The 12540-nt window shown below is 35.2% G+C and overlaps 2 protein-coding genes across 3 annotated transcripts in view; one reads left to right on the forward strand and one right to left on the reverse strand.

Moving 5' to 3' along the window:
- The window catches only part of LOC107557969 (coiled-coil domain-containing protein 172-like), a 9150-nt gene extending 7315 nt beyond the window's left edge, over window positions 1-1835 (forward strand). The window contains exons 7-8 of one of the 2 annotated variants that reach the window (XM_016241567.1): window positions 655-742; window positions 965-1835. In XM_016241567.1, the coding sequence (XP_016097053.1) occupies window positions 655-742; window positions 965-994 (118 nt within the window). In that variant the 3' untranslated portion in view covers window positions 995-1835. The remainder of the gene's footprint in view (window positions 1-654; window positions 743-964) is intronic. The other variant, XM_016241566.1, reaches the window with a different exon arrangement.
- Window positions 1836-1884: 49 nt separating this feature from the next.
- Window positions 1885-6251, reverse strand: LOC107557970 (uncharacterized). Its single transcript, XM_016241568.1, has 6 exons — window positions 6147-6251; window positions 5952-6037; window positions 5696-5810; window positions 5286-5398; window positions 2483-2597; window positions 1885-2308 (listed from the first exon to the last, which is right to left on the reverse strand). Exons 1-6 carry the CDS (start codon window positions 6196-6198, stop codon window positions 2133-2135), a joined length of 657 nt encoding a protein of 218 aa, XP_016097054.1. The 5' UTR covers window positions 6199-6251; the 3' UTR covers window positions 1885-2132.
- Window positions 6252-12540: the final 6289 nt, after the last annotated feature.

The raw sequence follows: 12540 nt of genomic DNA on the forward strand, positions 1-12540 counted from the left end.
TCATTTTTGGGTGAACTATCCCTTTAAGGCTTGTTTTTCCTCTTAAAGTTGTAGTTGTAACCTGATAAAGGAAGATCGTATACCATTTATGTCATTTTTGTGATTATATTCTGTACTCCGTAAATATGTGCTTCTTCAAGGTTGGCTTTTCTTGTAGTATGCTAAGGATTTCACTGTGCTCGCTTTAGCAGAGACACCCCTCAGGCTCTGCTGAAAATAAGTGCAAATTTCCTGCAATCATTTCCCTGAATATGAATTGTTGTATGAATGTATGATTACTATCTATCTATCTATCTATCTATCTATCTATCTATCTATCTATCTATCTATCTATAAACAACCAGTATTTAGACTGATGTTACCTTGCAAAATTATTTCTAACAAATACATATTAATTAGATTTCTGAAAGTACACATATTACAGTAATAGTTCTATAAATAAAATCTTCTTTCTCTATTCTTTTAGTTCTCTTAATAATATGAAGTGTAAACTTGAATGATTTGAACCAGATTAAATTTTTTTTGGGTGATTTGAAAAGATATGATGTTGAAAAGAGATCATGTGTCATTTTAAGCTTGTATCATTTTGCGTTGAGCCTCATGATTGGTTAACCATTACCAGTTCTCCTGCATGTGCCTGTGTGTGACATTCAGACTCAAGAAAGAGCTGGAGTTATATAAAGAAGAAGAGCTTGAGCTTCTGCGAGAGACCCTCAGCTCTGAGATTCACTCCCTGCAACTGGTAACTATGTTTTTTCAAACACAATGAAATGAAAAATGGTCTTTCTCATTGACACTACTACTACTACAATCTACTTATACCCAAAGCTAAGGCACTGAGGAAGTATTTTAAGCAGTTTAGTTTGAAAAATAGATGAACACTGCTATTGAGCTTTCTAGGCACATGCTAATAGAAATGTGTTTTGTATCATACACACAATGAAGTAAACTTTTTTCTTTGCAGAAGTTATCACAGAAGGGCATATTTTGTTGAGAGTGCTTCAGTGAGACTTCAGCGTGTGCTTCAAAAACCCTCTGTGTTTTGTAGGCTTATATTACTGTCACTTATGTTTTGCCTTTAAATTATTTAATTTAGTTGGTCACAGACTTCATGTACAGTTTAAACAACATTGTAACAACTATAGTTTAGATATTGCTTATTTGTACTGTTAAAAAGTTTAACTAAATGATCTCTTTCTAGAGTAGAACTGTTCTTGTTATTAACGCAGAATCAGTGTTATATGCACTGATTCTGTGTTATGCATTCACATTGCAGTTTTATCTAAAATGCTGATAACACTGGCATCTAGTGGTTCTGTTGCAACAATACATCCCAAAGAGAACATTTGAATTAGCTTTTATCTATGCTTGCAAATAAATTGCGTTCATGTAATTTCCAAAAATAGGCTGCTGCTTTGTTATTAAATATGTCATTAAACATTTTGGACACAAATGGAAATGGACTATTTTGGCTGTCTAAAGAAAATCACACATGATTTCTCAGCATGGTGGAAATGTTGCACATCCAGCAATCATGTTTAAAATGAACGGGGGCAGATTCATTGACCTCTGGCTATGATTGGTAAGATTGGATGACTGGTGCACATCTGCCATTAAGCTGATCTGTCTGATTCTTGTCTCCTCCTTAGACCCCAATGGGAAGATTATTCCACGGAAATTAAATCCTCTGAAGCCCTCTTAGTAATAGGCTGCTTTATTTTCTCATTGTCTGAACATATTTAATTGTATACTGTAAAATCGCTTAGAGAAACATGACTAATGTCTAAAGATTTTGAAAATCTCCCCCCAGCAATTAGAACTGCTAATACTTAGAAAAAAAAAGAAAGAGGCCTAAATAAATAAACAATTCTTTGTAAATGATGCTGCCTGTGTTAGTTTGCCCTTTATGCTTTACCCTTGTCATCTACTAGGCTTGGATATTTCTGTACTGGGCCTTGTCATTATGAAGATTCATTAGTTGTTACATCATGTACAGTAATTCCTTAAGTGACATTTTATTAACATTTTTGCACTTATATGACTCAAGTCCAAAAACTTTAGTAAAATTAACTTTGCACAGAATATCCACTATGTCAGTTCTGAACAATTTTTAGATCTCCTTAATTCTTGTTTTAGCCACAGAGAAGGCTGGAAGACTCTAATGATTGTGTAATGCCTGCCATAACCAACTCTGATTGAAAGATTTTTGTGATGTTCCCCATTAGTTGTTCATCGCTCTTTATGTTCTGACAGTCCTGGCCCTCAGGGAAGTAGGCAGAAGGTGCTCCTGACACTGCAATGCGGGACTCTGCAGAGAGAAGTTAATGGGAGATGTAAGAACACCTCATTCAGAACACCTTAGCATGCAGTACTATAGTATTCAAGATTTACATTAGAGAATGGTACCAGTAAACCTACGAGATTTCTCCATAATATAGTCAAATTTAAACAAACGGGCATGTGTAATGTTTTCAGAACTTACTGTCGCATATAGCCAGCCTGTTGCCACCAATGAACTGTGTTGTCCACTTGTCTTGTGTGGCAGAACTGCATTCCTCAAACAGCCTTGATCTTCTTATAAAACTGAAATCATAACCCTGTTTGCATGGAAAGATTAAATACAGAAGAATAAATGTTTTGTTTTTAGGATAGTGATGTGTACCCTATAAGCAGTGTTTCCCAACCTTTTTTTAGTCGTGGCACCCTTTGGAAATTTTAACAAACTTGTGGCACCCTACAAAACTAATTTTGTCACACTATTTGAATTTCTAACTTCGATATGATCATTTGAAAAGTAGAGATATTCTGTACAGCAGAGAAGAACTGCAGAATCTAATGTCATACAGATATTTTTAATATTATAAAAAGAATGTCCATCAATGGTGGCAATCAGTAGGCTAATTTCTAATGAAGAGACCAATTTATATGTATTATATGTAACAGATTTAATGTAGGCTTTTATACATATGTAAACATAATTTAATTACCATTATAACTAGCTATCTCACAAATTTTTGCTCACTCAGTGTTTTTTTAATTTTACAGTGGGGTAATTTTGGTGCAGTAGCACGAGATTAAATTCAAAGTTTGAATTGAATAAAAAATGACAAGTAAGCAGTCAGTAATAAAATAAGAACAAATAAATAAATTAATAATGATAGCACAAATAAAAAAATAATGACAGGCCTTCGAATTAAATAAATAGCTTTTTAGTTTTTCAGGTAGGTCTAACAGTAGGGTTAAGATATTTAAAAAACATTTTTATACCAATTATCCAAATAATGTTTAGTTCTAGAAAGTTATTATTATCAGAACACATGAGCATAACATAGCAGTTAGCAGATCAATGAATGAAAGGGCAGCGTTACCAGAGTTGCCCATATACCACACCATGTTACAACACAGTAGGGCTATTGCAGACAGAAACAATACTGTACTACATCGATGTTTCCTGTCAGCTTGATTTTTGAGTGGACTTTGCTGTTCCGATGAGCATGAATGGTATACGAGTGGAGCGACTGAGTTGAGCGCACACGCATAGAGTGGGATAATACGCAGAGCGTCACACCAAAGTGAAACCTGAGCGGTGAACTAATTTTCGGCAGCCGGAATTTCGGTGCATCTCTAATTATTGGCGACATCAGAAATGGATATTATATAATAGATGCTTTTTTGAACATTTTAGCATTTTAAAAATATTAAAAACTGATTTTTTACACGGCACCCCTGCTCTCGACAGACGGCACCCCGGTTGGGAAACACTGCCCTATAGGACTGGCATGGATTCTGTTGTTAAGCTTGTTGTCGATATCTTGGGTTGTCCACTGGGAGGTGCTGATGAATCAGTGGGTTCCGTCTGTTGAAGTGGAACTTGCACACTTGCAAAGTACAACCTGTCACAGTAGCCACACTTGCAGTCTTTGCGCTTCATTGCTTAAAGGGGTCCTATTATGCTCTTTTACAGTCTTGATTTTGTTTTGGGGGTGTACTAGAACAGGCTCTCGTACTAGGTTGTTCGAATATTTTACATTATTACAACACCTCTCTCCCCAGTCTGGCATGAACGGCTCGAATAGTTCCTGTATCAAATGAAGGCCCGCCTTCTGAAATACGAAATGTGCTGTGATTGGTTAGCTGGGCCAGTGCGTGTTGTGATTGGCAGAACTCGGCGCCTGGTCGGGAAATGTCATGCCCCTTACCATAGCCGCCTGCCAGCTTCAGTGTAAATATTGTGTCAAAATCAAATCAATTTGAGCGCGATTTAAACCCAGATGATTGTAACCACTCTAAGTTCATCTGCCTTGGGAAAGCTAGCATATCTCCGACATTGTGATAACACTCGTTGCCTTCTCTAGTGCAGCTCAACCAGGTCTCGTTTGTCGATATTTGTGATACCACAAATCCCGGAAAATATGCGTTGTAGTCCAAACGAGTCGTTCGTTGTAGTTTTTGAAAAGTGATTTCTGTTAAATAAAATATCTCCTTTTGAAGTGGACTTTGAGATTTGTAACTTTGCAGATCATTTTTATGCTCAAACAGCAACATTACAGACTAACTAAAGTTGAAAAAGTGAAAAAGCATAATAGGACCCCTTTAAGTATGTCATTTGCTTCAAGTGTTCAAGTGAACACGTTTGTAGAACGTTTTGATTAGGTTTATTTATACATTTTGATTTTCACTACTTTTCGCATTAAACAAACTTCAAATAAAGTGTCTATTCAGTAGTCCATATAAAAGTGAAAAAAGCATTTGCAAACATTTTACAAAAGTGCACATACTCTTTGCAGGTTCTTAAATTAAGATACATTTACTAGAGATGCAAAATGAAATAAAAAGATATGACTTGTTTTCTGAGAAATTTATCAAAATGACTTTGATTATAACAAGAACAAATTTCTGCCAATGTAGTCAGAAAAATTTAATTCATTAAAAGGGAAAATTATATTATAGCAGATATTTATTCTTAATCATAAATATTTTTGTTCAGCTTCATACGACTTCTTCATTTTCAATCTCCAGTAAATGTATTTAAAGATGTTTAGATATTTGCTTTAGAAAACAAGACAAAAGTACGGAGGAAGATATATATATATTTTTTGTTGCAGTGCATGCAAAATTGAATGTCATGACTTTATGAATTTAAGAAATTTCTGCTTTGATTTAAGACCTTTTCAATACCCGCAGAAACCCTAAACTCAGGAATGTAATTTATAGTATAATTTAAAAAAAAAACATAGCAAAAATCAAATGTGTTATTATAGCAATGAGAATAATGTACAATATACCGCATTGCACATAGGTTTACAGTAGACCTTGTTCTTCACAGATATACACAGCAGGCCTCCATCCTCTGGCACATCTGGAGCTGGACAGTTTGCTGGCAGTAACCTTCGTAACTCTGTGAAGAGAGGATCTGTTCAATACTTTATAGACATACATTTTAGCTGTTTAACTTGCTGTCTTTCAACTATATTTAAAAGTAACTGCATATGGTACACATCTGATACCTGGGTGCCGTGCTATATTTACAACTGAAAATGTCTTATGAGATGATATTGCACTATATTGAAGTTTTGGAAAAACAGCCTATATGCTATTGAGTAAAACATTAAGTATATGCTAGTGAGTAAAACATGGTAGGATAATCTCATAGTATGTTGTTTAGAACCTTTTTCGGAGGGGGTTATTGAACTACCTTCATTTAGCTGCTTCTGGATGATATCAGTCAGTGTTTGTAGTTGGTTAAAAATGTTTGCGTTTTGGTATGATGTCCATGTAATAGATATTGTTTCAAAACAATTTTTCATAGCCTAAATAAAGAGAGTTTAATATAAAAATCTCATTTTATTTTTATACGTACCTGCGATAGTCAACAATGATTTTATTAAAATAACATTTTGTATGTAAATAGATAGTTTGAGTCTGCATTGTAGCTGTAGATAATTCTATACCTGAAGCTGTTTGTCAATCTGCTCATAAGTAAATTCAGAGGAAGAACAGGAAGAATTATTTCCATGAGCTGTAGTCGATAGAAATGCTGTAGAAAATCACAAAGACATCTCCAGTAAAAATCTTTATAGAGATATAATAATCAAATCATTCAAGATTTAGCATGCATGATGTGAAGTAATCTAAACAATGCTTACCAAAGAGCAAGCAAAGTTGCTTCCATGTTCTGCTCATTGTTGTAAATTTCATGTTGTTAGTTCTTTTGCAAAAGACTCTGTGCTATGCTTACCTCTGAATCGTTCTTTTTGGGAAAATTTATTGCATCATAGGTTAATGTGCACTCATCTTGTTGACCAAATTACAACACACCTGCTGTGAAAATGCAGAATTTCTAGTGTTTTGAAAGAGTCTGTTTAATTCATATCATTAATTTTATTTTCTGTCATGTTCCCAAAAAAAGAAATGGACAACGTGCCAAATGTTTTCACTGCTCAAACAGAACAGACTAATTGCCAGAACACAACTAGTCTGGTATGCTTCATAACTCTCTTATGTTTTTCAACTTCTGTTAAGTTGTGCTTTGCACCTCTGCATCTCTGTAGGATATTTACTCACTCACTGTTGGTCAGAGTGGTTCTGGACTTTGGACTAAGTGGTTCTTAGCTTTATCCTAACATAGACTTTGGCACCTTGCTGCCCCCGTCGCTCAACTAGGTTGCCTTGACAGTAACCAACTGTGCCAATATTTATACCATTCATTTAAAGGGATAGTTCACCCAAACTGACATAATTTACTCACCCACAAGTTGTTCCAAACCTGTATAATTTTTCTTCTGCTAAACACAAAAGAAGATTTTTTAAAGAATGTGGGTAACCAAACAGTTGTTAGTCCCCATTGACTTCCATGTCATGGAAAAGAAAATAGTATACAAGTAAATGGGGACCAGAAACTTCATACAGTAAATGCTGTTCGTTTGAGCGTTCCATTCACTAAAGAATCTGGGAAAATATGAGTCATGTGACTTTGTCAGCTGCAGGAATAGCTGCTGAAAATTCAACTTTGTCATGAAAGGAATAAATTGCATTTTAAAACGTATTGAAATGAAAGAGTTATGCATGAAATATTGTTACAATTATATTTATTTATAACAGTAATTCACAGTATTGTTGTTTTTTGATCACATAAATGAAGCCTGGGCAAGCATAAGACGTCTTTTAGAAACTTAAAAAAAAAAATTTGTACAAACCCCAAACTTTTGAACATAGTCTAAATTAAGAAAATAATTAAAAATCATATTTCATACAAAGAAATCAGTGTAAATCCCAGAAGTGTTTATTTAAATGTATTAAATCATAATTTAATTTGCAGATCTTATTTTTTTATTAACTGCGAGTTCACCTTAAAATGTATTAGTGTGTTTCAGGCAGTCAAAGCATGTAAGACCATTGTCAAACAATTCACTAGAGGGAGCACTACTTTTGGGCTAATGAATATTCACTCTGCAGGAATACCTAGACATTAAATCATGCCTCAAAGGACTGCTCGCTCAAACAAATTAAATCATTATAATTACTTCCTCCTCTAATTGCTAATTTGTTTAATTTGAGGATTAATTACTGCAGTACACAGCGATGACAAAGGCTTTAAGTAAACTTATTTTACTTGATTGTAGAGTCTTTAGTTGATTGTGTCTTTTGAGGGTGAATACTGTTTTAGTGAGAGCTCTCCTGTTATGGCTTAAGAGGTTTGGAAGTGATGATTGTACGGCCGTGATGTCCTAACCTTTTCTTTAAGTATCTCCACATAAAAGCAGCTTAAACACAGCTTTACATTATTAAACATGTAATGCCTAACTAGTGGCCTGCCAGCCAAAAACAGAGTGGCTCTTTTCTGTTGCTTGTGGGGTATGCACATCCCATTGATCATACATTTGTTGAGTAGTTAATGCTGCTTATTGCAGTGTAATTCTTTATCAGCCAAATAATTGGAGTTGTGTTCATTTTGCATTTTTCATTTTGCTGCTTAATCTTGAGAACTTGGCAAAAATGCTAAATTTTTTCTGATTTTAATTACTGAGCATAAATCATAGTTTCATTTATTTATTTTCAGTTTAAGACAATTAACTGCGTGAGCCTGGCAGAGGAACAAATGCGAATGCTTTTCATCTGTTGTGTTAGGACAACCACTGCCTAAACTGCTTTATACACAAATTAGCAGATACTGTTTCTGAAACAATGTTAGTTTAAATGGAAGTTGGTAATACAAAGAAATCACTGTGAGAAAGACAAGGAGATATTTGAGGTATTGGTTGCTTTAGGAATCATAAAACAAGTTCTCTCCGAGCATCTGGACCTTTGCCAACACACTGTCACATCTGAAACCATGGAGGTTTACTCACTAAAAGAGACTGCTGATGCTAATAGGTGTTCAAGGGGTATTTACAGATTAATATTTAAAAAAAAAAATTTCTTGTACAGATTCCATCAGCCCCTCAAAGTCTTGCATGAAGACAGACTGAGGAAGTAAAAACCAGTCATAAGGGTACCTTTTTTGAAACTGATATTTATACATCGCATGGAAGCTGATTAAATAAGCTTTCTATTGATGTATGGTTTGTTAGGATAGGACAATATTTGGCCGAGATACAACTATTTGAAAATCTGGAATCGGAGGGTGCCAAAAAATCAAAATATTGAGAAAATCACCTTTAAAGTTGTCCAAATTAAGTTCTTAGCAATGCATATTACTAATAAAAAATTACGTTTTTATATATTTACGGTAGGAAATTTACAAAATATCTTCATGGAACATGATCTTTACTTAATATTCTAATTATTTTTGGCATAAAAGAAAGGTTTTTGGCTATTGCTAAAAATATGCCCATGCGTCTTAAGACTGGTTTTGTGGTCCAGGGTCACAAATGGGCTCTTATGGTTACCTTTTAAACATTTAGAATAAAATGTAGTGGAACATTAGACACATCTTGTCACGTATACACACTTTGCTGTTTTTGCAGTTTTGTAGTAGTATACAAGTAATTTAATATTTTCTAAGTTTTAGACATAAATACAAAACATACATCAGAGGAGCTTTGCTGATGCACGTGTAGGCCAACATCTATAGTAATATCATCCGTATGACATTCTGCCCTTGAGTTATAGTTTTAATTTCACTCTTTACACAGCTGTAAATAGGACAATTTGAATAAACAATAACAGCTCATAAAAGTGTCAGAATGGAGGGAGATGTCTATTAGATTCTCTCTTCTCCTTATGCCACAAGTAAGCACTTGATTGACCTGTTGTGACAGAGCATTAAAAAAGGTGCGGCTCGATCTTTTCTTATTTTATTTTGTGAAAAGTGCATTCTAGACAGATGCATTCACAGCTAATGGTTGTTTTTTCCCCATTTTTCATCTCTCATATCTGTATATATGTGTGTGTGTACATATTGCTTTTCAGGATTTGATTTGCTTAGCTGTAGTTAGCTAGTTAGCTACCCTAAAATTTGCATTTTAATATCAGTATACTGAAAATATATGAATACTGAAATTGACACTGTTATGTAAATGGAGGGTTTTGCGGGTTTGTTGTTTATCTACCCTGTCTAATTGTGATGTTCAACACATGTAAAGGAACAGGTTAGATTTTGCATGTGGGATTGAGAGTTAGAATGGTTCAGGCATTATAGACGTACTGTAGATTGAAGCGAGGATGTAAAATGGATGAGAAAGTGTGAACTCAGTTGAAGTGTACCTTCAACGGAGGGTTCACATGGCATTAAAAATGGATTGGCAACAAGAAGACATGACTTTGGAGTAATGAAGTATAGAAAGAATGTGCACCTATTTTATTGCATCTTCTATGTTTCATGTTTACTTGTGTGTGTAGAGAAAAGTAGAAAAGAGGTGAAAGTTGACACTTAAAAGGGAGTATAAGGAACAAGGGATTGGTTAATAGCATGCCTTAAGCATTATACTCAGAGGAGAACTTTGTGTAGCTGGGATTTGGCATGGACCGAGTGTTGGCCAATCCTTGTTATAGAGGGTCCTAGGCAGTAATCTATCCAATACACCCCACAGCTGGAAACCTTCTCTGATGTATGCTTGGATAGAGGAGCTCAAGGGCAAATGCTGATGCAAGGCCTCCACAAGGGCCATGGTATTTATAGATTTGGCATAGAACAGAAGGAATGAGGGTTTGTGATGCCTCAACACAGACTAGCTTACTCATGGGAAGGAAAAGAGAAAGACAGTGAGGAGTTTTCTTTCTTTTCGCTCTTTTTACCCTTCAGTCAAAGAGCAACTCCATCTTTTCAGACTTTGAGCTTAGTCTTTAAACATTTGAAATGAAATAGGAATTGCTGTTCTGTGTTGAGCTTCTAGAAATCAGGTATGAATACCTTTTTGAAATATAACAATATATTTTCAATTTGTTGCACATAGAAGCAGAAGATTTTGAATGTGCCGGGAAAATGTTCTGTTGTTTGATCGGAACAATAAATATTACTTTAACTTTTCCTCCTTCTTCTGCCACAGGATGGCTTTGCAGCACAGTTTGGTAAGATGCTAGACACTTTGAGTTTATCAAGTAGTCTACCTAATGTTTGCGCTGGTTACAATGGCAATTGCAGAAGAAGTTGTAAATATGACAACATGTTAAATATGCTGTCATTCGTTGATTCATGTTGGAATTTAATTAGAATTTAAAATGAAAGAAGAGGGCAAGGACACTTTTTCAACTGTTCCAGATAAGGTTCAATCACCTTTGGGATTAACATATGATTCAAATCCACCCTTGGGTGTTCTAAGCATCTCGTATTTTCTGCTTACTGAGTGGTGCAAAGCTGTAAAAAAAACAGAAAAACGACTGTCACAGCTGCTTTGGCTCAAAGTGAGGAACATAGAGGAAAAGAGAGAAAATAATACGCTGCTGGCATTTCAACACCAGAACACCTCAGCCAATGGCTGGTTAAGCATGCTCCCCTAGTGCTTTCCTAATTCTAAATGTCACCGGTGTCCTTGATGCTTTTACACCCTTTCCATCAGAAATGCCATTGCTTTGGGTTATGGCTTCATTGGCTGCTCATTTCATGCCACATCATAATTTTTTGTCCAGCTAACTCTTTTTTAGCTTTGAGTTTTTAGTTTGGTATGCTGTAACTAGTAATGTAATATTGTGAAATGTTTTTACATTTTAAAATTATGTTAATATATTGTAATATATTTTAAATTGTAATTTATTTATGTGTTGGCATTTGGCAATGCTGAATTTTCAGCAGCCATTACTCCAGTCTTCAGTGCCGCATGGGTTCTTATGGTTTCAATATTTAGTATAAAATGTTGACACATCACATTTTGTCACATATACATTTGATTCTCGTTGCTATTTTTGCAGTTTTGTGCTAGTATACAATTCATTTAATATTTCCTAAGTTTTCTAAGACAAAAAAAATACATCAGAGGAGCTTTGCTGTTGACAACTATGTATTTCCGTTTGCTCATTTTAAATGATTTTAAATGCTACACATCGCAAACCATAACCATCTGAACTGTCAGATAAAGATAGTTATGGTCTCAGGTTTGTGTTTTTGTTGGTTATTAAAAAATAAGATTTTCCCAGAAAATAGCAAAATGCCTTGTGTTAATGTTAATGATTAAAATTCTGACATTAATTACCCACCCTCGTGTTGTTCCAAACCCGTAAGACCTTCGTTCATCTTCGGAACACAATTTAAGATATTTTTAATGAAATCTGAGGGTTCTCTGACCCTTCCATAGACAGCAAGGTAACTACCACGTTCAAGGTCCAGAAAAGTACCAAGATGATCGACAAAGTAGTCAGTGTGACATCAGTGGTTCAGCTGTAAAGTTATGAAGCTATGAGAATACTTTTTTGCTCAAAGAAAACAAAAATAACTACTTTATTCCACATTTTCGTCTCTACTGCGTCACTTGTGGACGTGCGTTCACGACAGTACCATATACGCGAGCGTGTTGCAGCACTGACCCAGATCCGGTGTAATGACGTCATCATGCCGGGTCTGCGCCGGTGCCGCCACTCGCTCGCGTATATGGTACTGTCATGAACGTGCGTCCACAAGTGACACAGTAGAGACGAAAATGTGGTATAAAGTCGTTATTTTTGTTTGCTTTGCGCTTTAAGTTAGATTATAGTTCATTCAATCACTGGATTGACTTTTTGATTAAAATACACAACTAGATCACAGACTAAATCAGGAAATTATCATTTTTAAAGGCAAGTCTGTGTTAAATGTAAATGTGGCTTGAGAGCCAGAGTTAATACATGCACTTTTTAGCACATGTAATCCCTTATCCCAACATATCATCATCCATATAGTGGAGCAAGTGTGCAAGACATCTGCAGACCTAGCTACACCGCCTAAAGAGCACTGTGTAATGGAGCTTGCTTAGTGACCCAGTTCAATATACCCAAAGACTATATTTTCATCTAGTTACTTCGTCATTTTTTATAACCTCCGACATTATTTATGTGAATTGAAAAGGCTGGGGTTTTCTCTCCAGTGGTGCAAGCAAGTTGAACGAACACTATTATTTTGAAGTCAGTGTA

The sequence above is a fragment of the Sinocyclocheilus grahami genome, unplaced genomic scaffold (genome assembly GCF_001515645.1).
Source record: "Sinocyclocheilus grahami isolate Dianchi unplaced genomic scaffold, SAMN03320097.WGS_v1.1 scaffold626.1, whole genome shotgun sequence".
Classification (NCBI taxonomy): domain Eukaryota; kingdom Metazoa; phylum Chordata; class Actinopteri; order Cypriniformes; family Cyprinidae; genus Sinocyclocheilus; species Sinocyclocheilus grahami.

What these genes read in the sequence shown, in the direction of transcription:
- LOC107557970 (XM_016241568.1), bottom strand. Translation starts at nt 6,198, where the DNA reads ATGAAATTTACAACAATGAGCAGAACATGGAAGCAACTTTGCTTGCTC. An exon ending in AGATTGACAAACAGCTTCAG is followed by an intron (nt 5,811 to 5,951) that starts GTATAGAATTAT and finishes CTCTTTATTTAG; the next exon opens with GCTATGAAAAATTGTTTTGA. An exon ending in CCAGAAGCAGCTAAATGAAG is followed by an intron (nt 5,399 to 5,695) that starts GTAGTTCAATAA and finishes CTCTCTTCACAG; the next exon opens with AGTTACGAAGGTTACTGCCA.